Genomic DNA, 23,856 nt, shown 5'->3' with positions numbered 1-23,856 from the left:
CACTGCAAAGGTGAGGTCTTTTTGCAGTAACACAGACCATGAGGTCTAGGTAAAGGGAAAACCCAGAAAAGTCAGGATCCTGCTGGAGACACAGAGCTGCTTCCATCCTACCAGCATGGTGCTGCAGTCTGAATAGATAAAAATGTGCCCAAGGAGGAGGAGAGCATGCACATCACCACCTTAAATTATGTGAACTGAGCTCAGCAAAACTTCACAGTAGATGGAGACTGCATCCTATTCAGTGAAAGGACCTTATCCATCTCCCACCAGCCCACACGGATGAAGATAAAGCAATACCCTCCTCACCAAAGCCCTTACATGCTTTTTTACCCGTAAAGATAAAGGCAGTAAAGAAAGTATTGAGGAAAACCCACAGTGACAAAAGCAGGTGCCCAGAACAACTGGTGTACAAAGACGGGATTAAGACACACATAGGCCATGTCTGAATTAGAGCTTCTTCTGTTTTCATCTCTTTTTATAACTAACAACAGCCCAATCCCAGAAGTTCTAGTGCAGACACGGCCACAGCGAGCAGGCCATAAAGTGTGAGAGACACGCAGAGGAAAAGAGAACCCAGGAGGGCGTAGTGACATACCCATTGCAGTCTGAAGTCTCTCCTACCTTTCGGAGAATTCAAGGCTTGGTTTCTCGCCTCGTTTTTAGCTCTAAATTCAGTTCATCCTAGGGAGAGAAGAGAAGGGATCCAGTTAATACACAGGGCACACCTGACCAAGCGCCAAGGCACAGACACTCACAAAATCTGGGTGAGAACCCAGCTGCAAGCGGGGCCAGCACGGGGCATCCAGACTGCACACAGGAACAAGGCGCTTTCCTGCTTCTGGCTGCACCGTGCAGCGCCGTGCACATCACCAGACACGCCGCACTCCTGCCCTTTGCTGTGCATCAGGCTCCTAACAAGGGCTGGGAATGATTTAGCACAGAGAGAGCAGCTAATACTGGCCTGAATCCGGCTTCCCAGGGACCACAGACAGACCTCATGCTGGTGTGCACCATGCTTTGCCCACACACCCAAGGGTGCCCTCTGCTCCATGCCAAATGATTCCCTTTCCACTCTTGCCTCTTTCCCAGAGGTTCACCAGTGGGCTAATGCTGAGGCCTCCCTTGCACACCAATAGGGCGCAAGAAGACGGGGTGCAGGACTGGGTCCCAAGGCACTGAACCCCCTTATCCACTCATCTGTGCGCCTTCCTTCCCGGAGAACGCAGAGAGCGAGGAGGAAAGAGAAAAGGGACAGGGGAAAAAAAGTCACAGCAAAACACATGAAAAGTAAATTGAATTATTTAAAACCATATGTTCCAAAAATGTGACAGAGCATAAAAGCCGTGCCGTGAGACTTCCGGAGGGGGTTATCCCGCACAGGCTGGGTGGGAGGAGAGCTGGCAGGAGGGGGAGGACGGCTCCGCAGCCAGCCAGGGACTGCCCTCTCCCAGAGCCCAGAGCTGGGGGGTGGCGGGGAGCACGGGTGCCTTCATGCACAGTGGCGAGGGTGCTCGGCACGTCCCTGCAGCCTCTGTTTTGCAACCCTGCCAGAACAGCTACCGCAACTGCCCGAGACGTGGCAGCGAAATGAAAAACTGGCCCGAGGTCACACACAGTGAGTCCGTGGTTGAATCCAGGAGCCCCAGCCGCGGGTGCCAAGCATCGGCTCCCAGCACGCCGCCCTCTCCAGGGCGCAGCAGCGTGTGCCGCAACTCAGCCCCGTGTAGGGACCCTGCTTTAGCCCCTCGGAGAGCAAAACGAGAGGGACTTGGCTCTGGGGAGTCGGTGCTGCCACCACTGCTCGCCCCTGCGCTTTGGGGCCCTGGTGCTCGGTGCGTGCGGGCGGCCTCCTCCCGTCACTCGCACTCCACCGCCCGCACGCTGCGCCCTAGATAGATGCCTGGTGTTGGCTGGGACCCAGGGTGGAAGGAGCTGGTGAGATATCCCAGATGGATGGACGGACACGGAGCGCAGGGAGCCCCGCGGGTGAGGGAGATGTGTAACCAGCCCGGCTCCTTCCTTCCCCCCTCAAACCCTGGTGCTCACACGGCTGCGGACACAGCTGGAGTAACAGCTCCCCCACTCGAGGCCCGTCTCCCACCCTGCACCCTCTGCCCCTCTGGCTCTCTCATCCCCTCTCCCACCTTTTCCTTCCCTTTGTTCTCCCTTTCTTCCTTGCTCTTTCCATCGCTTTCTCTGCCATTCTGTCATGCTCTTTTTTCTCTCCCTCCCTTTTGTTCTCCCCCCTCTCCCTGAGCTCTCTGCCTGTAACTCTCTGCCTTCCTGGCTTCACTCCCTCGCCCCTCTGCACGGTCAATTCTTGGGTTTGAGTTTTTAATTGTTTTTTTTTTTTTACTCCCCTTCTTTCGGCCGCAGCTTATCAATGATGCAAGAGGAATAACGCCAATTTACTTAGAATGTGTAATCCCCAAATCAGATTGGGGGATTGTATGAGGCAATATGACCTTGCATATGTCTCCATTAAAGCCAGCCAGGCCTCCTCTTGTATTCTGTGTTCCCAGTACATATTTAGACAGATAACGCTAATTGTACTTGACATGTCCTCTTAAGGATGGACTCTTCCCTCCCCCAGCCCTGCCTGCTTCCCTGCCTGACAATGCGCCAGAGCAGAGCCCGCTCGCTCGCGGCACGGCACGGCACGGCACCTGCGGGGCTGGCCAGCCGGGTGGGTGTCCGGCACAGCCCCGCTGCGGGAGCACCGGCCATCCTCCCCGGTGCTGCGTGCCTCCGTGCGGGGAGCTGGGCCGGCCAGCACGGGCAGGGCAAGGAGCGGGGCAGGGGAAGCACCGCTGGGACACAGTTAATCTGAGATTACACACTACTACGGTGACAATCCTGGATTCTCCGGAAAAACAAGCAACGTGTTGCCACCCCTGAAGCCATGGGTGCCACCTCCCCCTGCCCCTCTCTTCCTGCTTACCCCACCGCCACCCTCCCTGCCTCCGTGCCCTCCTTCCATGGGGCTTCCCCTTTACTTGCTCCAGCCCCCTGCTCTGCTTCGGGAGACCAAGGGCAGCTCCTTCCCCTGAGTCAGAGGGAGACGAACCTTTTGGGGACAGGCCCCAACCATGACACAACACCCCTCACCACAAAGCACGAAGCTCCAAAGCGTTCGGACAAGGAGACGTGCACGCCATGACCATCTCCCAAGCCTCCCTCCTCTCCGAGGAAGGGCTCCCACCCTGCACCTCCCAGCTCCCACATCGGGGCATAAAGCTCTTTGGATAAATATTTACATCTGGCTACTGGCCTGTGGATCCCAGCTCCAGCTTCTAGGGAACACCATGAAGAAATCCAGACCTCCCTCTTCCCCGTGCCTGCCCGTACATCGCCGCTCTAGAGCGGAGGAGCAGGAGGAGGGGAGCTTATTCCAAGCAAACCAATGGATCCAAACTCTTCACCAAAGTGGACTCAGATTTTTTTTTTCCCCTTGACACAACATCCTAATTCGACTTTTTCAGTATCTTTCTTTCAACAACCTTTTTTCCTTCCTCCCCTTCCTACCCGGCAACTGCGCATTTATTAATTCATGAGGCACTAATTAGTTCTTTGTTTAATTTTGTGTTAAACAGACTGACCGGAATGATAACGACTTGCAGCGTTGCATTACGGTCCCCAACCGCCCCTGTTTTCTGACAACAAGGGAGCGCAGTGAGACTGGCGTGATGAACCCCAATTCCCACTCCAGTTGCACTTCATTAAGTCAAAATGTGACAAGAAGCTTAGAGAGCAACTTTCAGATCGGATCACACATAACAATTGGGCAGGAAACTTTCCGTGGGGGAAGCGGGAGAGGCACTGGCAGCGAAGGCTGGCACGGCGCAGATCCCCCGGCGCGCCTGCCTTAAAGGGGCCGGCCGGGGCTGCCGGCGAGGCAGGGCTGGGGGCACGTGCTGAGGGCGAGGGGTGCCCGGCGAGGAAGAGGAGAGCCAGGGCGGCAGGCCAGGCCAAGCTGAACACACGGCACAGCAGGGCAGGAGGCATCGCTGCTCTTGTGCGGCGATGGGTTGTGGTGGCAGCCGAGGGCCCCGGGTGGGATAACCCCTCAGCCAGGCACTCCGGGAACTCTGAGGGCATCTTTAGGCACCTTCAGCTCCGTGCCTCAGTTTCCCTCCTGTAGCTCTACGGTGAAACAGCTGGTGATCCTCAGCTGCTATTCAAGTGTCAAGAACTACACGATTATAACGGAGTCCCCTAAAGTGCAAAGGGAGAGGCTGAATATTGGCACCTGCACTGCTAAAATGAGAAGTGAGGGGACAGCCCTGACACCAGGGAGAGGGACGGCTGCTCTCACAGGGAGGGAGCTGTGCCTTCCTTTACCTTCGTACAGCACCTGACGCTCCAGGGGCACTACCAATTTTTGAAGCTGTCCTGATCAGTCTAGTATCAGCAATAAACCTGGTAAGCCACCAAGCAAGTGCCCTGCACCCCAAGCTTGGCCCGACGGGTGGGAATACAGCCACCACAGCCTGTCCTTGAGCTCTCTGCTGACAGCCCCACTCACAAGTGCCCCACTAGCAGGAGCTACGGCCCAGGGTTCGGGCACATGGTTACACGTCTGGCCTGGCCCAGGCCTCACCTGGCAAAAAAAGTCTGAGCGTGACTTATTCCTCAGCACTGGTCAACATGGGACTGACAAAGAGATGACACAGCCTGGGTCACAACCAGGGCTGGATCCATCCCAGTCTCGTTGGCACACGAGGGTATGTGTATGGCCAACTCCTTGAGCCCTTCGTGGTTCACTGAAGTGCAGTGAAATGTAAACAGCCTACAAGAAAGTGAAAAGGGTCTTAAAACACCTCCTGAGAGACTGGGGGTGTGTGAAAAGGAAAAGAGGACTTCCCAAGTGTGCAGAACATGGAAGTTTTGAAGCAGTTCAAAATGCATCTTCTGCTATTGCACGGACATCAGCAGGGGGAATAAGCCAAGATCGCATAGAAAGGAAATGAGCTGGGAGGTCTCAATGCCTTTTCTACCAGGTATTTTTCCACACCTCTTCCTCATCCCTCTCCCTCTCTCCCCAGGAAAGGAAGACTCATCCCTAGCCTTGCTCTGCAGAGGCCCAAAAGCTCAGCTAAGGTCCAAAACACTGGCAAAGCCACGTGAGGGACTCTCTCTTGAGGGTCACGTCGGGACTGGGGAGTGACACTTGGGCTGTGTGTGTGCACAGCAGTGTGTCCTGAACAGGGCAGGGGCAGAGGAGTGAGCACTGTGACCAAAGCCTCCAAGCCTCGTGGGACACCTGCACAGCATCACTCTCTACGTGCACTATCAGTGTTTGCACCTGAGTGAGCTCTAAATGTACGGGTGTGCGGGGAAGGGGCCAGGCTGCAGCAAGGTATCACAGCACGGTGCCTGCCAGTACACTCACAGCTCAACACCACACGGATCTGCTAGCAGAGGTGTTTGCGCTGGCTTCTACCTTTCCTGAATCTGGAATACAGCAGGGACCTCTGTGACTGACAAAAAGGCTGTTCCTGTATGACAGAAATCCCAGGAAGACACCACATCCCTCTGATTTCAGTTCTACGTGTGCTCTGGATCCCATAAAAAGGCATATGTAGATATTAACACTCAGCTGGAGGGTTGGACTGGTGTCCAGAAAGGGCAAAAGCACCCAGTAACACCTGAAGCAAGGACAACTGAGAAGGTCCAGGACTGCTGGGGACAAGAAACACCCACTACTGTCACCAGCCCGACAAGCATCTCCTACCCATCCTGGGCTGCTCAGGGAAAAACGCATGGGCTGAAGGAGAGGGAAACTCGTATTATCTCCTGTTTCCCCCTTTTCTTGGCTGCCATTACAAGGCAATGACAGTAGCACAGTACAAACCAACTACATCCACAGATCGTTCGGGCTACACGGCTGTCAGTGCTCTCAGCAAAGTTTTGTGCTGAACCTGAGGGTAACAAGCAACCCAAACAGGTCATGGCCTGCCCCTTCTTCCTAAAACAACGTGCTGAAATTTCCTAGACTCCATCCCCAACCCTCTTCAACCAGGAGAACTCTCCTCCCAGGATTACAGGCCCACTGCCCCCCTCCTCTTCCCCTCCATCTGGCTGGGAGCAGCCTGGGACCGAGTGCTCTTCCCAGCCCTGGGAGAACCCTGCAGTTTCTCTCTCATAAAAAAGAAAAATGGGAGCTATAAAAAAGGCAAAGAAAAGAAAAGCAAAGCAAAGGGAAATCACTGCGAAGGAAGGAAAGAGCAAAGCCCCCCTTCCCTTCCCACCCCTTCCCCATTACCTGCCCTTTAGCGCTGGGTAGAGCCGCCTGCTTCATCGCTCCCGAGGACCCCCCTGGGCACGGCGCTCCCCGGGGAAACCCTGCCCTGCCTCTCACCCTTTCACCCTCTGCTCGAGCCTGTTGAGCAGAGCCCAGTCGAGCTCAATAAAGGTGAGGAAAAAAGGAGGAAAACAAGTGCTGGGCATTAGAAAAGGGACAGGGGCCATCCTGGAGGTAACCCTGTAGCTCGGTGCCCATCGGCCACCTCTGAAGTGCTGGAGCCAGGCATGGGACAGAGGGACAGGAGGTCCACGGCCGGTCCCACCTTCCCAGCACTGATGGCACCCAGGACCGGGAAAGGCCCCGGACCCCCACCTCGCAGCACAGCTACGGCAGGAGGGGGGTGCCAAGGGAGGATCCCAAAGAGTTCAGCTCACCTCCCACCCCGACATCTGTAAAGCACAGGAGTCCCCAAACTTGGCATTCGGCAGCCCTGGGCTGGCTCCTACTAATTTGCTGTCAGGCTGCCTAAGCAAACCAATTAAAACTAATCATTAATTATAAAAAAGAGAGAGAGAAAAAGACCCTGCACAAATGGAGAACTGGAAAGGGCATGGGGAAAAGGAGGATGGAGGGAGCAGAGTGAAAGAAGAGAGCTTGAGAAAGGGGCAGGGGGGAAGAAAAGGGCTTTAAAATCCCCAGCACGGAGCAGGGATGAAGGCAGCAGAAGGGCAGGTGGTGACCCAGGGCAGGGGGGACCCGAGGGAAAAGCGACAGTGCCGAGGATGGCAAAGGCACACGCAGAGACCAGGTCGTGCCGCGGTGGCAGTGGGTACCATCAACAGAGCCGTGAGGTCGGCTCCACGCTCCCTCCGCTGTCCCAGCCCCGGCAGGGCCCCACCATAGCCAGGGGGGCACGAGCCCCACCATAGCCAGGGGGGCATGGGCAGAGGAGTGGGCACTTGCCAGCTCGCAGAGATGGGGCAGAGGAGGAGGAGGGAGCAGGGGGAGCAGAGCTGGCGAGGAGGGCAGAGCCAGGGGCGTGCAGCAGGACTCCGGAGCGCTGTCCCTCCTCGTCAGGGCTACCAGCTCCCTCGGAGCAAATGCCTTAGACGGGGATGAAAAATGGGGCATTTATGAAAAGCCCCTGATTATGCGGCATTTGCTGGGGCCCCGGCTCACCCGCCGTCGCTCCCGCTGGCTCCCCACGAGCTCCGGTGGCAGCGAGCCCCGGCAGCTGTCGGCGCAGCCAGCACGCCCCCGCGCCACCGTTTTGTTCCCCGGCCCCGCACACACGCACGCTTCCCAACGCCCCTTTTGAAGAGCCTCAGGCCCACGTCGGGCTGGCGGATGGCGGAGAGGTGGGGGCAGTGCCATGGAAACGGGCCCTTTCCTGGGGAAACGCGCTGCCGCCCCCCGCTCCTGTCCCGGGTGCCCCTTTTGAGGAGCTGTCAGGACCCTGAGTGAGTGTCACACGACCCAAGGACCAGGCGTGACCAAGCCTATTTTCTGCCTCAAATTTGATTGATTAAAAAACTTTTTAGGAAAACCATGTTAAAAGACAAAAAAAAAAAAAAAGAAAAAAAGAGGAAAGAAAAAAATGAAACAGAAAGGGACAAGGGGGTGGGGGAAAAGGGAAAGGCCTCTGTGCTGGGTTTCCCTGGCAATAGCACCAGGGGACAAGTGTCAGAGGCAGATAAACAGCATAACCAGGCCGAAAATAAAGGTCAAAGGAAGCATGAAACTTAACACAACAGTGATTAAGATAATGATGAAGCAGGGGACCCCAGAAAAAAAAAAAATACGTGTGACACACAGAAACACACATACACGCTCCAAGTGATGGCCCAAGAGACCTGGTACGTGGGAAGAGGTGACTGGGCTTGCTGGGCCTTGGGGGTACCTGGACAAGAGTGGAAATGGAGGAAAAACAAAAGTGGAGGATTTGGGGAGAGGGGGGCTGTGATCTTCCCCCACGCTGGGTGCTGTAGGTCGAGCCTGCCCAACACCAGCAAGCCCCCAGAGCCAAGGGGGTCCCTCCCGTAACACAGACGCGCTGTCCCGGCCAAGCAGTGCTTGGATTTGCAACCGAATTCCTCAAAAGAGTTTCCCTGACGCCGGGAGGAGAGCCCGAGTGGGTGTGAATCAGGGAGGCCCTGCTGACACCAACGGAGCTCTGCTGGTTTGTGCTGGCTCGGGATCTGGCTTTTTGCCTTTAAGCAACTGGAATAAAAAGCCTCAGAGATGCCAAGAGGGAAGGACGCTGGTCAGACCTCCCTGCCCACCTCCTCTCCCTTGCCAAGGCTAATTCTGCAGAGAAGAGCCCAGAAAGGCTGAAGGATTCAGAAAGCAAGTCCAAGAATGTCATACCCTTCGGCATCTACCTACTCCATCTCAAAACCTCTAGGATGATCTCACATTTTTGGAGCCCAGCTCATGGCTTTCAGTTGCCTGGGACTGGCTATGTTACTATCGCCAAGAGGCAGCAAAGAAATTGCAAATTGTTCACCAGCTTCTTCCTCTCCGAGTCCAGGACTTTAAAGCTTGTGCAATAGAAAGCGCAGAAACACCAAAGGCTTTCCAACCTTTTCTGCACCACCTTCCTTTGGGAGTAGCTCTGATCCAATTTGGACCGAACGCTGGTCAGAAAAGGATTGCTCTTCCTGCCAAATATCTTGGGGAAAGTAATTTTCTAGTTGAAAATTTTCTTCCATGTGGTGTTTATCATGAGGAAGAGCAAAGAAATGTTTTCACGAAAAGGACTGAAAAAGTGATACAGGTCTGTTCAGACATGCACCCGGGCACACGCTCTGAACTTCACTTCGTCAGAAAGCTGTTTTCCATCAAAGATATTTCAATGCAAAATTTCTAGCATCATATTCATGTGTCTCCCCCCTCCCCCATCATTTATATTCATGGTCTTTTGTAAAGAATGATTCAATTAAACCTCCGATGTTCCTCGCTACGAGAAGAGTCTGAACAGTGAGAGGAACTCCCCAAAAGTAGAGCCGGGCCAGGCCAGGCGTTGCTGGACTGGGAGGGGAGTCTGACCATCCACCAAAGATGTGCAGGTTAGAGGGGCTGGGACCACTGCCTCACACCTTGGGAGAAACAGCACAGCGGAGAGTGTCAGCTCCAGGCACTGGAAAGAAAAAAACCCTTGCTCCAATCCCCGACGTTATTGGCTGAAAAATGTGATTTGAAAAATAATAACAGAAAGCAAGGCTCTTTTTAATTTCATTTTGAGCCATTACAGTTCATGTTTTCATTCTTTTTTTTTCCTCCTTGGCAATCAGAAGAGCGAGAAATGTGATTAAAACCTAAAAAACCCAAACAAACAATGAAAGCTGAGATTCTCATTCAGTCTCCTGTGTCCAGAAACAGGGACTTCAAGGGAAAACACCCACGTCCTTAGGCACAGGGTAAAGTGAGGGGTCGGCAATGTTATGTTTTGGTTAATGCTGTTATGAAACGGACAGAAAGTCTGAGATACCAAAGATGCTTGTAAACATATTCCTGGTTTCTCCTCCCTGCACATCTGATAACAAAGATTTAACACCCGCTCAGATACACGCGCACAACCCTGAAACGGGGCGAGCAAACCAGCGTCGGGGACGCGTGTGCGAAACTGTACTAAAGTTGAAATGTCCTCACTGATGGGGCTGGTTCTGTTTTACTTTTTGCAGGGAAAACCACCACCATCTCTGCAGCCAGCCAGTGGAACCAGGAGGGTTTATGCCTAGATGTAAGGTTACTGCTCAGCAATAATATCACAGACTCACAGAATCAATCAGGTTGGAAGAGCCCTCCGGGATCATCGAGTCCAGCCATGGCCCTGACACCACCATGGCAACTAGACCATAGTACTAAGTGCCATGTCCAGTCTTTTCTTAAATATCGCTTTTATTAAAATCTTTTTTGCATTTTTCAATGAAAATAATGCTCTGCACTTCAGAAATCTCTGTGAGCAACGATCGGGTTCACCTTCTACCACGCTTAAACTGATCTCTCTCGTTCAGAAAGAAAACCCAGCAACTCTGGCAACAAAACAAAATGAAAAAAGGGACACGCTAGATATGAAAAGACCCGGAGTAAAGCACAGGTCCTTCTCCCCAGCACACCCTCCCTCACCCCTCCCGGCAGCCTCAGCCCGGTGAAGGAGCAACTTTCTCTGCCGGCAGCACCGTTCGGTCCTCGCTGGCAGGCAAAAAGCAGCAGTCACTGGCACAGAGGAAACCCCACTGCGTGCCAGCAGGTCGGGATGGGCACATGCCAGTGGCTCCCAGGGCGATCAGCTCACAGGGAACATACTCTGACACATGTGTCCCTGTACACGCAGGACCAAATAACTGCACGCACCTCGCGAACGTGTGCAGAGCACACGGAACTCCCTCGCCGTGGCCGAGGAACTGTCAGGAGAACACAAGCAGAAGCTGCTGCTTGACAGCGAGTCATTTATATTTTAGCTTCGTTCCATTATCCTAACGAATCCTTCATCAGCAGATGCAATATTAACAGCAGAAAATCAGCTCATTACATCCGGGGGGATTTCATCAAGTTGACAATCATATATGCAGCTCCCCGAGCCTTGAGAGGACAGTGCTCTCCTTATTCAGTTATCTTGGTTGCATCTTAGAGGCTTTTTCTTTCTTTCTTTTTGGGGGTGGGGGTTCATGGTTAGAGGGTGTTTCCCAAACCACTTCCAGACCCCAGAGCTTTAGGATGCTGGTCCACAGACAGATGCACTCAGCTGGGCAATGCTCCAGCCCATCCACAGTAGCTGCAGCTGTTAAAGGGGGAAAAAAACCCCTCACACAACCTGCAACTCTGGAGCTTTGAGGGCATTTCTCTGTGGAGTTCAGAGTTCAGGAGGGGGGTTGCATCCTACACAGCTCCTGCCTTTTGTCCATCAACATCTGGAGTGGCTGCTCTGGTTCTCCTGCTCCAGGCAGGACTCCCCACTTCATGCTCTGAGGGGTCTCTCTCTGCAGGCGTCCTCACCCAACCGCAGCGTCCCCAGAGGGGTGACACATTTAAGGAGCCTGGGATTTTGTGATGAGCTTCCCGGGAAAGCAACAGAAGAGCCAGTCCAGGTGAGCTGAAGGGGAGGAGAAGGGACTAACAGGGAGAGTTAAAGGAGGAGTTCAGAAGATCGCGGGGCTCTTCTCTCTCCTGCCTTGTCTGCTGAGGAGCCCTGCAGCAGAAAGGCAACTTGGGTTCCCTCTGCTAACCAGTGGAGCAGCCAGACGAGGGCTGACGGGAGCTCCCCAAGCCTGTGCGCTGCACCACACACACCAGCAGCTCCCCAGGCAACCCAAGGTGGGGCATGGAGCACTCTCAGGGCTGCCAAAAAACCAGCAACACTGTGAAGCATGCTCCTCAGTGCCTGCACAGCTGGGGTCTGGCTAATACTGCTGTAAAAGACCTTCCTGACCTGCCTCCCCTACTAAGGGTCTTCAACAGCAGTCAAAGAAGTCCTCAGCACCTCCAGTCTGAAGAGTCACTGCCTGCAGCCTCAGGCCTCCTCCCTGCCTACAACAAAGGAGCTTTTCTGCCCACCCTGAGATTCCCTGGCAGAACAGGCATCTCCTGCCAAGTCCTCCTCACACATGGTGGGTGCTTTTGCCACCATGTCAAGCAAAGCCTGGTGATTGCAGCGGGAAAGTGACAATCTGGCTTCCAGGACTCCCTCTCCATCAGGGGACAAAGCTGGAGAGACCAGTCTGGAGCTGGACATGGACCACTCATGGCAGATACCTGCTTCTGGACAAGCCTCTCTGCTGCTCAGCCTCAACCACCCAACATAGCTGAAGGAAGAAGTTGAGCTCGCATCTCCTCCAGCTCCAAGGGGGCTGGGATGGGCATTTTACATCTTCCCAGCAGGGCTGGATTTCTGCACAGCAAGGAATATGTTCCCGGGACGTCAACTCCAATCTCTACTGTGCTCTGACAGATTTAAGCTCCAGTTTGTCCGACAACATCCCAAAGTGTAAGAAACTGGGGGCAGACTCTCTAATCAGGCTGTAGGACAAAGGCCCGGGCTGACCCTGTCACTTCCACTTACTCTTGCTGTCTGTCTCGCTCCCCCCACCCTCTCGGCAGCCTCCCTGCCCACCCTCCGCTGCCCTCCCTTCCCTAACACAGCTGGGCTAATCCTGCTCCTCCCGCGTCCAGCGCAAATCCTCCCCAGAGTAAACCAATCCTGGGAATTTTTATTAGATTATCAGCCTGCCAGCTCAGTGCTGGCTGGACTAATCCTAATCAGGACTGATTTCTATTAGCCAGCTTCAGGGAGGAACTGTGCTGTCCCAGCACCCCAGCCCCACTCTGGGGGAGCCCGAGGCCTTTTAGCCCATTCTATTCAAATTTTCCTTTTAGAAAGGAACAACTTTAGCCCAGGATCACCGGCTGCAAACGCAAAGTTTGTGTGGGGGCTGCGTGCGCTGAGCAGCGTCGGGCAGCCACGGGGCAAACTCTCCCCACCTCGTCCCTGAGCCGCAAGAGAAGCCAAAGGGGTCCAGGCTCCACAGCCCCTCCGGCCCCGGCTCCTGGCTGGTACAGCCAGCAAGGGCCAGTTAGTGCCACATGGAAAGATGCTTTGTGGCAGGGGACACAAGCCTGCTGGGCAGCAGGCTGAGATGACGGGCTCATTTCAGACAAGAGGACAAGCGGCCACAGCTTGAGTGACCAGGACAGAGTTCGCAGTGCTGGCTGAGTCGGCGAGGTCTCCATGCCCCATTACCCATGCCCAAAGCAATCTACTCTCAATTCCTTCCCCATTTTATTAAAGCAAACTGTCTCTCAGGTATTTCTTTCCTAAACCCATCCCTGGCCCTGGAACTGACCTGACTGAAAACGTTTGCTCTTTACTGGCCCATGGACTGAGGCTGGTGAAAGTTTTGCCACCAACTTAACAGGATTTGAGTCAAGCCACAACTGCAGCTTGAGCAGGCAGCTCACATTAAGAAGAGAGGGCCCTGTCCCCTGCCTCTGTCCTCTTGTCCAATCCACCCGCTCTGTGCTGAAAGCACCACTATTAACAGCAGCCCCCAGGGGACTCCAACGCGCTTCTGAGAGCAGCCAGCTGCGATGCAGCCGCTCTGCTGCCGCAGAGAGAGAAATCAGATAAGGAGCACTCAGGAAAGCCTCTCTTCCCAAAAGTGACCTGGGATCTTTGAAACCTTCCAGAGAAGAGGGGTCATTTAAACCTAATTGCTGTTAAGCCTCTTCTAAACTTGTCTGCTCACCCTCTCACATGCACAGTTACACCACCTTTACATGATCTTCCACAGGAGGATGAATCGCCTTATGATCGAAAGCTGCATCTCCCGGGGACCACGGTTCTCTCTGACTTGGTGCTGAAGTGAACAGGGTGCCCTCCCACACAGTAGCTAGAGGGGCAGCAATGCACTACACAGAGGTTCAAGCAAGTCAAAAGATGCCCCAGGTCGAGACCAAGACTGAACGTGCTTTACATCCTCACGAGAAGCCCCAAACTGAGAGCTGAGAGCCACAGCCCTGCCCAGAGCCCAGGGCGCTGCCCCTCTGCAGCCAGCTTTGCAGAGGAGCACCACACAAGCCCATCAAGGAAACAGACCTTCTAAATGAGCAGCTCCACAGCCAGTGCCTCCAGACACTCCATGCTGCATCAACTCAGGACCTTGTTCTGTGCTCAGGGACGTTGGCGTAAATCATGAGTAACTGTCCAGAACATAAGGCTGTAACGTAGAGCAGCTCAAGCCCTCTTTCTCCTTTCCGGCCAGGCTTACAGCACCAGTCTTACTCTGGTAGGTGGCAAGGTTTCCTAAGACAGAGCTAACCAGATCCGGCTGGAATCAGAGGCTGCAGCAGGCTTCCTGATGACAGAGAGAGAAATGGGGGACTTGGCCCAAACCCTCTAGAAACCACATCAAAAAGAGATGTGGGCGAGAGCCAAGAACAGATGATCCAACTGTGAAAGGGCTCTGTCTGTGTATGTGTTTGTGTGTGTGCGTGCGTGCAAGCTGAGGAGAGAGGAGAAATCAAAAGAAAGAGAGAAAGGAAAGAGGAGGAGTAAGAATGAACTGAAGGATGGAAAGAAAAGGTGTGGAGGCACGAGATCAGGAAGGGACCAGAACTGTCACAATGTGTGTGGCCTGCTTGCAGGCACGCGATGAACAACAAAACATGGTAACAATATATAATAGATGTCATGTGTTAATGATAAACACAAATCAGGAGAAACACTGGGTCTGTCTCTAGCTCCTCCCAACTCGGATCTCAAAGTGCTACAGAAACACGGGGCCAGCCCTGTTCCAGTCAGGCAGCACAGCTCCTCTGACCTTGGTGAAGCCATGGCATTGTGCATCCTTTGGAAAACCCTGCATCCTCCTCGCTGTGCTGCAAACGCGGGTGCTGCTCTGCTCCTGTGCAGGGAGTGCTTCCACAGAGGTGAGAAGGCAGCAGATTTCCATGGGGGAGCTGGTGGAGGAGCTGTGGCTGGAGACCAGGAGGCTGGACTCCCACCTCTGTGATTTAACCACCAAGCCAAGGTTTAGCCCATTCAGAAGCAAAGCAGCACGAGCATTACACACTGCTAGCAGGATGGGGTCACGCACCCCAGCCTCCCCGCTCAGCACTACTCCCTAAACTCATCAACAGCAGGCGGAAGGGAAGGTTTCTCTGACTCGGTTCTGCCCTCGCTGCAGGGGGTCCCCTCAGGATGGTGGTCTGCAATAGATCATATATCTCTGTTGGGGAGAGCAGCAGCTCACCCAAACTAGCTCCTCAATCAAGTCTACTCCCCCTCCGAGGTCTGCCCACTGTCTGTAGGAGCACCGGAGTTAGCACTGGCAAGCACCCTCTCACAGCTCGGTGGGACACTGCGAGAACAGCAAGATCTGAGGGTGGACATGTCCCTCAGGTGCCAGCCTGTCCTCCTGCAGCTGGGTTAGTAGTCCAGGCTGGGACAGAGACCTGAGCTGGGGGGTGCTTCCCATTCCAGCTGTGGGCTCCCTGCCAGTCCCGCGCTGGCCTCACCCCTCTGCAAAGGGATGCTCTGCAGAAGTCCCCTCCACGCTGTGCCTAATGGCTCCATGGGACACCTCTCCTCTCCTCTCCTCTCCAACCTTGCTGCCTGTGCCTCCCACTTATCTGATCCGGCAGGCAGGCTCCAGGTATAGGAGAGGAGACCCAGAGACCATCCACACCTAAACCTCTTGCTGAGATCCATAGCTTGAGGGACAGGGAAAGAACACTAAGACCTTTCTATCCGAAGGCAGGTATCATACGCCAAACACTCGAGTACCACGGGCAGAGGTGAAAGGGAAGGTGAGACATGCAGCAAACTGAGGACAAGATAAGAAAAGGGACTAATGTGCAAGATACGACTAGGTGAAGAGTGGGGACACCAAAAGACGAAATCGGATAAAACCAAGTTGCTTCTGTCCTTTAGAAGAGCGCTGGTGTCGAGCAAGGACACTAATACACACCTGGCCTCACCATCCAGGGAATGTGCCCAGCTCCACGTCCTCTGGAACCTGCCATACCTCAAATGCAATGAGGGAAAGTTTTGACTTTCCTCCCCCCACTGCCTCTTTTTTTCCTTTCTCTTTTTTTTTTCCCCCCAATTTATCAGCAGATTGTGTGGAGCCGAGTGGCACTCGCCTCACCCTGCTAAATAAAGCTTTGGTATTTCTGATAAAGCCATCAAATTCCTTATCACGCTGACACAAAGAGCATTTAAAGAGACACACACACTCTCCAGTACCCTCCACTTCCCAGTCCCAGGCGCCTCAGGGTAACCTTTCTGAGCTAAAACGAAAAGGGGGGGCGTGGGGGGAGGTAGCTGTTTAGAGCCCTGCATTTCCTGAGCACGGAGCCCACGTCGCGAGGGGACCTGGCCCGTTTAACCTTTAAAGAGGGAGGCTGGGTTCTGTCAGGCTGTCCTGAATACTGGGACAGATTCGATAGCTCTGTGTAAATAATGCAAGCCGAGATGTGGCATCAATAGAAATGCCCTGCAACAAGAAGAATATCGATAGCCGGAAAATCCTATGAGGAGGATGGCGAACCCAAGTGTCTGGAGGTGCTTTTAAACCAGAAGGAGAAGAGAACCAGAGATCTTGGGCTGTTGTGAAGACACAACTGGGGCTGCCATTGCCCCTTGGATGTGCTGTTCCTCACGACGGCCTTGGCAGGGTGCGAGGAGGTACGGCTGTGCCACGGCCTGGACTTTGGCACTGCCTTTCCCCTGCTTCGCCAGCCCGAGACCTGCCCCCGTCTCCCCAGCGATGTGACAGCGGCGCAGGCAGCCGTCGGGAACCCCTGCTTCCCTCCCCGCAAACACAGCCCCGAGACATTCTCTCTCCTCTGCCACAGCGCAGGCTGTTGTTTAACCTTCAAATTTATTATTTTTAATTATTTTGATTTATAAAAGCGTGCGGCAGTTAAAACCACATTAAATAAACTCAGCGTTACGGCGCTTAACAAACACACATAACTTTGGACTTCTGAAGACTCCATAAAATAATCATCCGCCTGGAAGTCGCTGCAGCCGCCCGCCCGCGCCTGCCCCAGCGCGCTCTCGCCCGGCCGGGCTCCCCCGCACGCCCACGGCCACGCAGACTCCTCGCTGCTCCTGCCCAGCCAGGGGCTGGGACCCGCACTGGCACGGCCCCACGCCGCACGCCAGCCCACCGCCTGCCCAGCCTCGGCCTCCTGGCAGCCCCCCTCGCACCCGGGCTCCTCACCCTCCTCTTCCCCCTCCTCACCCTCCGAGCAGCTCTCCTTTCTGGCTTGGCTTTCTGCCCTTCTCCAAAAGGGTATTTCAGTCTCTGACCTTCCCTTCCCAAAGGTGTTTCATCCCATCTTACGCGCTGCTGAGATTTCGACAGAGTAGCTCGTAATGTTTTGATACTGTAAAAATCAAACCGCATTAGGTCTCTGCTGCCTTAGCTAGGTCTCATACCCTGCTTCAAATCCAGCTCAGAACACCAGCACCTCTCCTCGCTAAGCAAACAATCCAGCCTGGAGATGAAGAAGAAGAAACAAGGAAAGGGAGGAAGGAGAAAAAGAATGAATAAAAAAGTGAGAACACCTGTCTGGTAAACTCCACCCAGGATCCCCCTGGGAAAGGCTGCTTTAGGACCTAATCCAGTGTTAATGAGCCTTCTGCTTCCATTGCCCGTGCACAAAACCTCTGCAACCAGCTGAACCCTGAAGGGCTCTGCCTTGCAGCCCCTCTCCCCACCTGCGGACGGATCCCAGAGATGTGGAGAGCACACAGCATCCTCCTCCTCCTCCTCCTCCTCTCCATCCCTTGCTTCCAGGAGCAACAGAACATGCTGATGCTTTTAAACCCCAATCACCTGCTGTTTCTCAGCCTGGCAGGGCCATCCCGAGGAACTCGGTGGGTGGGCCTGAGACACACACACAAAGTTGAGGGAAGAGACTCTCGCTCCCCTGTTTCATTGGCATCTGCAGTAAAACATCAGTGATTTATACAGGAAGTAGGTGAAGAGCAATTATAATTGATTGGGAATCATTTCCTGATGGTGCCTGGGTGTGATTGATGGTGCCGGCCGACTGCTAAAGGACAGCAGGAGCTGAAAAGAGACAATCTGAAGTTCCCGTCTGCTGAGCTGAATGCACCACAAACCACGAAACCCTCTTCTGCTGGAAACTCCTGCTCAGAGATGTGGCTCTCCCCAAACCACCCTGGCCCTCAGACCTGGGCTCTCTTCTCCCCCAGGACTCCAGCTGTCCCTGCTGGTGGTGGCCATGCCTTTCTCTGAGCCGGCTGACCCCACACTCCCAGTGCACCTCCCTGACCCTTCTAGTTCTAGTGGTTTTTAAGAAATAAAGTGTCTGTCACAGTGCTGACATGTCCTGGTGATACAGATGGCTAAATCAGTGGAAAGACAGCAAAGTCACAGCTCTCCAGTGTCACGTAGGGTCTCTCTTTGTGTCTCTCTTTGCTTGCCCATGTTCTTCTCCCTGTGGCCACGGCTTCATCTGCAGCAGGGGCTTCTAGCAGAGGGGTCCCCAGGCCAAGGGGCCCCAAAGCAGCACAGGCAGCAGGCCAGGAGGAATGCAGACAGCAGCTCTAGTACTCGCTAGATGCCGAGTCCCTTGGTGGCCAAGGTCTGACCCTGAACCTCTCCGTGCTCCGGTACAGCGCGATCCTGGGAGTTACCTGCCTCTCACGGGAACTGCAAGGGGAAAATTACCATGTGCAATGCAAGTGCTAACGCACATCCTACACTTTCCTTCTTTTCTCTAGAAGCTAATACATATATAGTACAGCGACATTTCACATCTCTACAGCAACTCACGCCTAAGCCCGTGCTATCTCACGGCAGATACTCCTGAACGCCCATCCCTCCTCATAAGGAAGAGCAGAACAAAATCCATAAACAAAACCTTTTGTTCAAAGTCACACCAAGTATCCCAAACGCCCGCTTCACGCAGAATTTTACACTCAAACAGAAGCTCCATGAACCTCTCCAGGAAACTCACCAGCAGACATGAAAGGCGTTTGGAGGCTGCAGCGATGGTGGAGATTTACAAATGGGGAAACTTAGTCACTGGAGATTAACATGATTGACTGAGATAGCACCGTCCTTGGCAGCGACGAGGAGGAGCTCGTTCCTGTACACCTCCTGCTCTAACCACCTCGTCGGCCTGCCTTGCACTGGAGTAACGAGGACAGCAAAACTCCGCCACAGTTTGAGCTCAGGAAAAGAATTTTTAGGCTGACAGGCGTTGGGTTTTTGTTGGGTTTTTTTTCATTAAGCATTTACATTTGTACTGAGCTACTGAAGAGGATGGAGAGGACTGGATGTGGGGCAGACGGGGAGGACGCTGTGCAGACCTCCTTGCCCGCGGTTTGTGTTTCATTGCCCTTGGAAGGCTCCTGGGCGCACTGCATATGCTGGGAGCTGAGACAAGGGACCCAGACGTGCTAAATATAAAGGCTGCAGGACTGAAGAGGGTTTGTGGGTTGTTGTTCATGGGGAGGGGTGGAGGTAAAGTAGGGGGCTGGGTCACAAACCGCCTGCAGTCACAGTAGCCTGTCAATAAATTTTGCATTCACTTTACTTTCCGACAGGGATTCATTCCCTAATATGGGGCTGGCAGCTTTCTGGGTTATTTCGAGTGTGTGTGATAAAGTTCCCTGGATACTGATGGCTTCCTAGGATCAGGATCCTGAAAAAAACCCAGCAACATGCCTTGATGTGTGGGGTGAAGGGAGGAACCACGGCTAATTGCAGCCTTTTCTGCGAAACGAGGCAGTGTAGGGGTGTGAAACAGTCCCTCAGTCTAGGAGGGAGCTCTCTGGAGCTGGAAGCCAAACCTTCCTGCTGAAGAGAGTGCCCTGAAGATTTTATCGTGTGCCAAAGCCTTTCCTGCCAGGACTCCAGGCACGGGGGGAAGGCAGCATTACACCCTCCATTATGGCCACTCCAAGAGGTCTGACCCCTCGTATATCAGGATGAGAGAGCCCCTGACCCGAGGTGGTTGGGCTAAAATACGAGAGGCAGAGAGAAATCAAGGCTGAGAGAGATGATTTCATCTCTCAATGACTTGTTTAAAGTGAGATGGGTCGTGGCAGAGCCAAGAAAAGAAGCTGGGTCCCCAAACCAGCACTCACACGCTTGGGGTTGTACCGCCCTCCCCACCTTCTGGCAGTCGTTTCAGACGCCCAGAGAGACCTGCTCCCTCGCACTCCGATAAGGCAAATTATCTCTCATCTATTCCCACCTGATTTCCTTAAGCCTACCCCAGCAGCCCTCACGCTGCCTACTCCATTACTGGCAACTCCGGAGTACTTGTCAAACCAGAGCCTCCGCTTTGCCCTTACTCCCTCAGCTTCAAGCCTGAGTCGTGGCTGGCATGTGGGGAAACACTCCCAAGCAAACGAGGCCTCAGAGAGGTCTGCTCATGCCACGCTGCCCCGTGGCGAGCCCAGTGCTCTGCCCAAAAGGCAGGTGGGCTTTCTAAACCAAATCTCCTGTTTCCTAAAGCACGGGAATGGGAAGTCCTCAAAAGTGACCCCAGCAGACATCCTCAGGGGTCCTTCTGGCTTGGATTAGCTTTTAAAAGAAGAACCAAGCAAAGCATGCCACAGATGATGTGCCATGATTGCAAAGATGTCTGTCTCTCACCACCTTCTCCCTGACCCAACCCCAGGCAGCATTCCTGTGGAGAGTGGAAAATCCATGAAGAGTTAAAGCTGTGCCACCCAAGCTGCTGCTCAGGAGCGGCAGGGAGCCCTCCACGGGCTCCTCTCCAAGCATCCCTGGGGCCAGAGGCCACTTTCTGCTGTGCCTGGCAAGGCTGCCAGCTCCTCTCACCACAGCACTGGGCAGGGAATCCCAAGCTTGTGCTCCCCTGCAATGCTCAGCCGAGACTCCTGAGGGCAGCTCTGAAGGGAGAGGGACTGGGAACCTGCAAAACCAAAGGTGCTGCCACACCTGCAGACTGGGAGCAGCTAGTCTTTGGGGACACCTCAGCAACATGAGCTTGGAGAGGGTCCTAGTCCACATCACCAGAGCAGCAGACGAGGACTGGACTAGGCTCAAGGGAGGAAGGCCTCTGGGTGAGCAGGTGCTACTCGAGTCACTTGTGGGGCAAGGGCACTCACCGATGCCGTGGTAACTTGCAAGGGAAAGCCCACTCAGACCACATTTGCAGTGGTTTCAAGTTAATACATTTTACCTGGAATTTGCACCAGGCAAGGAGTGTGCTCGTGGTCCCACACCGCAGCACAGCTAACAAGCGGTAACTTGCTAATCTGCCATAACGTGATCATTTACATTCGTGTGAATGTACCCTTGGATCCCATTGCAGTGTTAACCTCAGTGTCCTGGCCAAAATCCATCTCAAGCCACTGCATGCTGCCTACAGAAATTCCCCAGACAGTTTCAGTAGTAGAGGGTCAGGTTCCTCATATCCTGCCCTGGGCTGTTGGGCAGCTCTGCTGCCAACATGAAGGAAAAAATTACTCAAAGTCTGGGGTAGGGGTAGAAATCCAGGAGTTAAAGAGTGAACCCTCCTACCTACCACGGTCACCAACACTGATTGGGACTGGGGGCACTGGGAAAGTTTTTTCCCCGCCTCAAATCAAGCCTTCAGCTCCCTAAGCCAGTCGCAGACCAGACAAACAGAGAACAAGCCGTCCCATGGTTTTAAACAGATGCGTTACTCCTGGACAGCTGGGTAAAAAGCAGCGTGGTCTGGAAACACGTACGCGCACACCCCTGTAGAGGCCCGGGGCACCGAGGCCCCTGCACACACCTGGGCAGCAGGATGGCAGCTCACACCGACTCCCAGCCCAGCACACACACAGGCATGCAGAGAAACCCCCACAGCCACCACTCACGTCTTCATCCCCATGTCCCCCACAGGTTGCCATGGGCTGTCTGGACAGAGAAGGAGAAGAACTGCCTCTGGAAGAACAGAGAGAGCTGGTAGAGACCCAGGTCCCAGTTGTGCCAGCCAACAAGGGAGCTAACACCCATCCCCAGCCCTCTGGCACCTCACTCACCCAAGCTGGAGGCAAGGGGAGCAGGACCTGAACACAAGGATCTCCTTCCCTGGCCAAACTGCCCAACCCGCCCGGCTGCCTGAGCGGCCAGCGTGTTCCTCAAGGCACACAACGGTCCTCCGGTAGCTACCACTTCCTTCAGGCACTGAGGGTGCCCACGGCACACGGGTCCTGCAGCCCTGCCACCCCAAAGGCCTGATGCTGGCATGACCAGAAACGGAGCAGCCAACAGGATGGCCAAGGCGCTCTCATGACAGAGAGATGACAAGGAGGACCCTGCAGCAACCGAGCTCTGGGGCTGGACGGAGTTGGCAGGGGAAGACATTTTGGAAGTCCATTTGTGGCTACCCACCACCACCATGGCCCCAAGAACAAAGCTATGGAGAGGATGACACAGTGCTCTACAAGCTGCTCTGAGCCCTGTCATTTATATTATTATTTTTGTTTTGGGCACCAGCTAGTTCTGGGCCACAAGGGGTTAACCACAAAAGCTGCTTTCCCTGCCTTCACTCTACCTCAATTTCCACTGCTCCCATCACCTTCCTCCCCCACCCCCTGATCTTATGAAAAAAACCCATCAAAATAACTATTTTATGTCTCCAAATATGCAGATCATTTTCTTTAATGAAAGATGCTTGACGTCTCCGATCCAATTAATATGCAAATGCAGGCGAGGATTTATTTGTGACATTCTGTCTGGGTGAGAGAAAACAAAAAAGGCCTGTTAACCAAAACACTAATTGCTGTGACTGATTGTCACATATCATCATTTTCATAGGATCTCCTCCATCCCTGGCTTGCAGGGAGCTGTGAACCAGGACTCGGAGACTAGCAGACACCAAGGAGAAACAGGGCAACCAGCTACCTGCCTGGCACGCTCGGATGAGCCGGGGCCTCCTTCCCGCTGTACGCCAAGCTTGCATCCCTCCCCAGCCCAACCCGTAGAGTCACTTGGAAGCAGCTTTTCAGGACCCCTTCTGTGCTTTCTGGGCAAGATGCTCCGTTATCCCCCAAAAGCCTCAGGAGTTACTAGTGTCAGTCTTCTCTTGCTCTCTTTGCACCATCACAAACTGTACTTAGAAAGCACCCCACTATCTCGCACTCGCAAGGAGAGGTGCCCACAGAAGATGCACCTAACTGGGATCTCACCACTGCTGCCCAGCTCAGCATTTCTGGATCACATTCTCTACTCCAACAACTCATTCTAATTCAGCAGTTCAACCGGGAAGTGGTTTTGGTCCAAAGACACTGAACCAAACACCATCAGACTGGGAAAGAGCACACCCAAACCTTCCCATGTGCCCTTAGATATTTAACTGGACAAATTACCCACCCCAGTCTCAGCCATACCCTGCACACACACCGTGCAAGCACTGCTTACAGCAGGCACCACCTCTTTATCGGCCAGCAAGCACAGAGCAGAGAGGACGGCGAGAGGGAGAAGGTGGGAAGGGGCACAGCAAGGCTACATCTACACCGCAGCTGTAACAGCTGGCTTGGGTACCACAGGCTTAGCAGCCATGGCAGCGCTGCAAAACCTTCCAGAGAAGCTGATTCGAGCCTTGGGCAATTAGCCTGTACCGGATTCTGTGCTGCCCACGCTGTGGCTACCCAGTTTAAAGCCACCGCTGAGCACGCTCGCATGACCTGTGAGGTCTTTAGGCTTGGTCAAAGCGCACAGGAGAGGTGGGAGGCTGCCAAGCTGCACTGCTCACCCACCACTGTATGGGCCACGCTTCCCTGGAGACCAAGCACGCACACCCCCCTCCCCTGCACCATTCGTGATCAGAAGACCCAAAGATTACCGTATTTTAGAGTCCAAGATGCATAAGGACACCAGGGCTGACACACCCCAAAGGCAGCAGGGTTTAAAAGCAGAGGTTCCCAGCTGGTGGGTGTTTATCTTGATACTTGCCCTAGAAAATCACCTGGTGGAGAGCTGACTACTCACACCTGGACGGTTCCTCCTCCTTCCCCAGCTACCTACCTGCTTTCAAAGCAATTGAGAAGACACAGATTTGCAAAAATGCCCAGTGCTAAGGTCAGTTCTGCTGGCATTGAAGTGGCTAGTCAAACTTCTGGG

General features: G+C 54.0%; 1 protein-coding gene across 10 annotated transcripts in view; it reads right to left on the bottom strand.

The window, feature by feature from the left end:
* CASZ1 (castor zinc finger 1) overlaps positions 1-23,856 on the bottom strand; it is a 233,935-nt gene that overhangs the window by 104,809 nt on the left and 105,270 nt on the right. For 8 of the 10 annotated variants that reach the window (XM_068414838.1, XM_068414835.1, XM_068414844.1 and 5 more), the window contains exon 3: positions 596-681. Coding sequence is in view for 1 of the 10 variants with exons in the window: in XM_068414840.1 (XP_068270941.1) it covers positions 596-599 (4 nt within the window). In the remaining 9 variants the exon portion in view is untranslated. The remainder of the gene's footprint in view (positions 1-595; positions 682-23,856) is intronic. The other 2 variants (XM_068414837.1, XM_068414843.1) reach the window with 1 other exon arrangement.

The sequence above is a fragment of the Nyctibius grandis genome, chromosome 17 (assembly GCF_013368605.1).
Source record: "Nyctibius grandis isolate bNycGra1 chromosome 17, bNycGra1.pri, whole genome shotgun sequence".
Lineage (NCBI taxonomy): Eukaryota > Metazoa > Chordata > Aves > Nyctibiiformes > Nyctibiidae > Nyctibius > Nyctibius grandis.
Note: the sequence above shows the minus strand (reverse complement) of the source record. Positions and strands in the feature narration are given on the sequence as shown.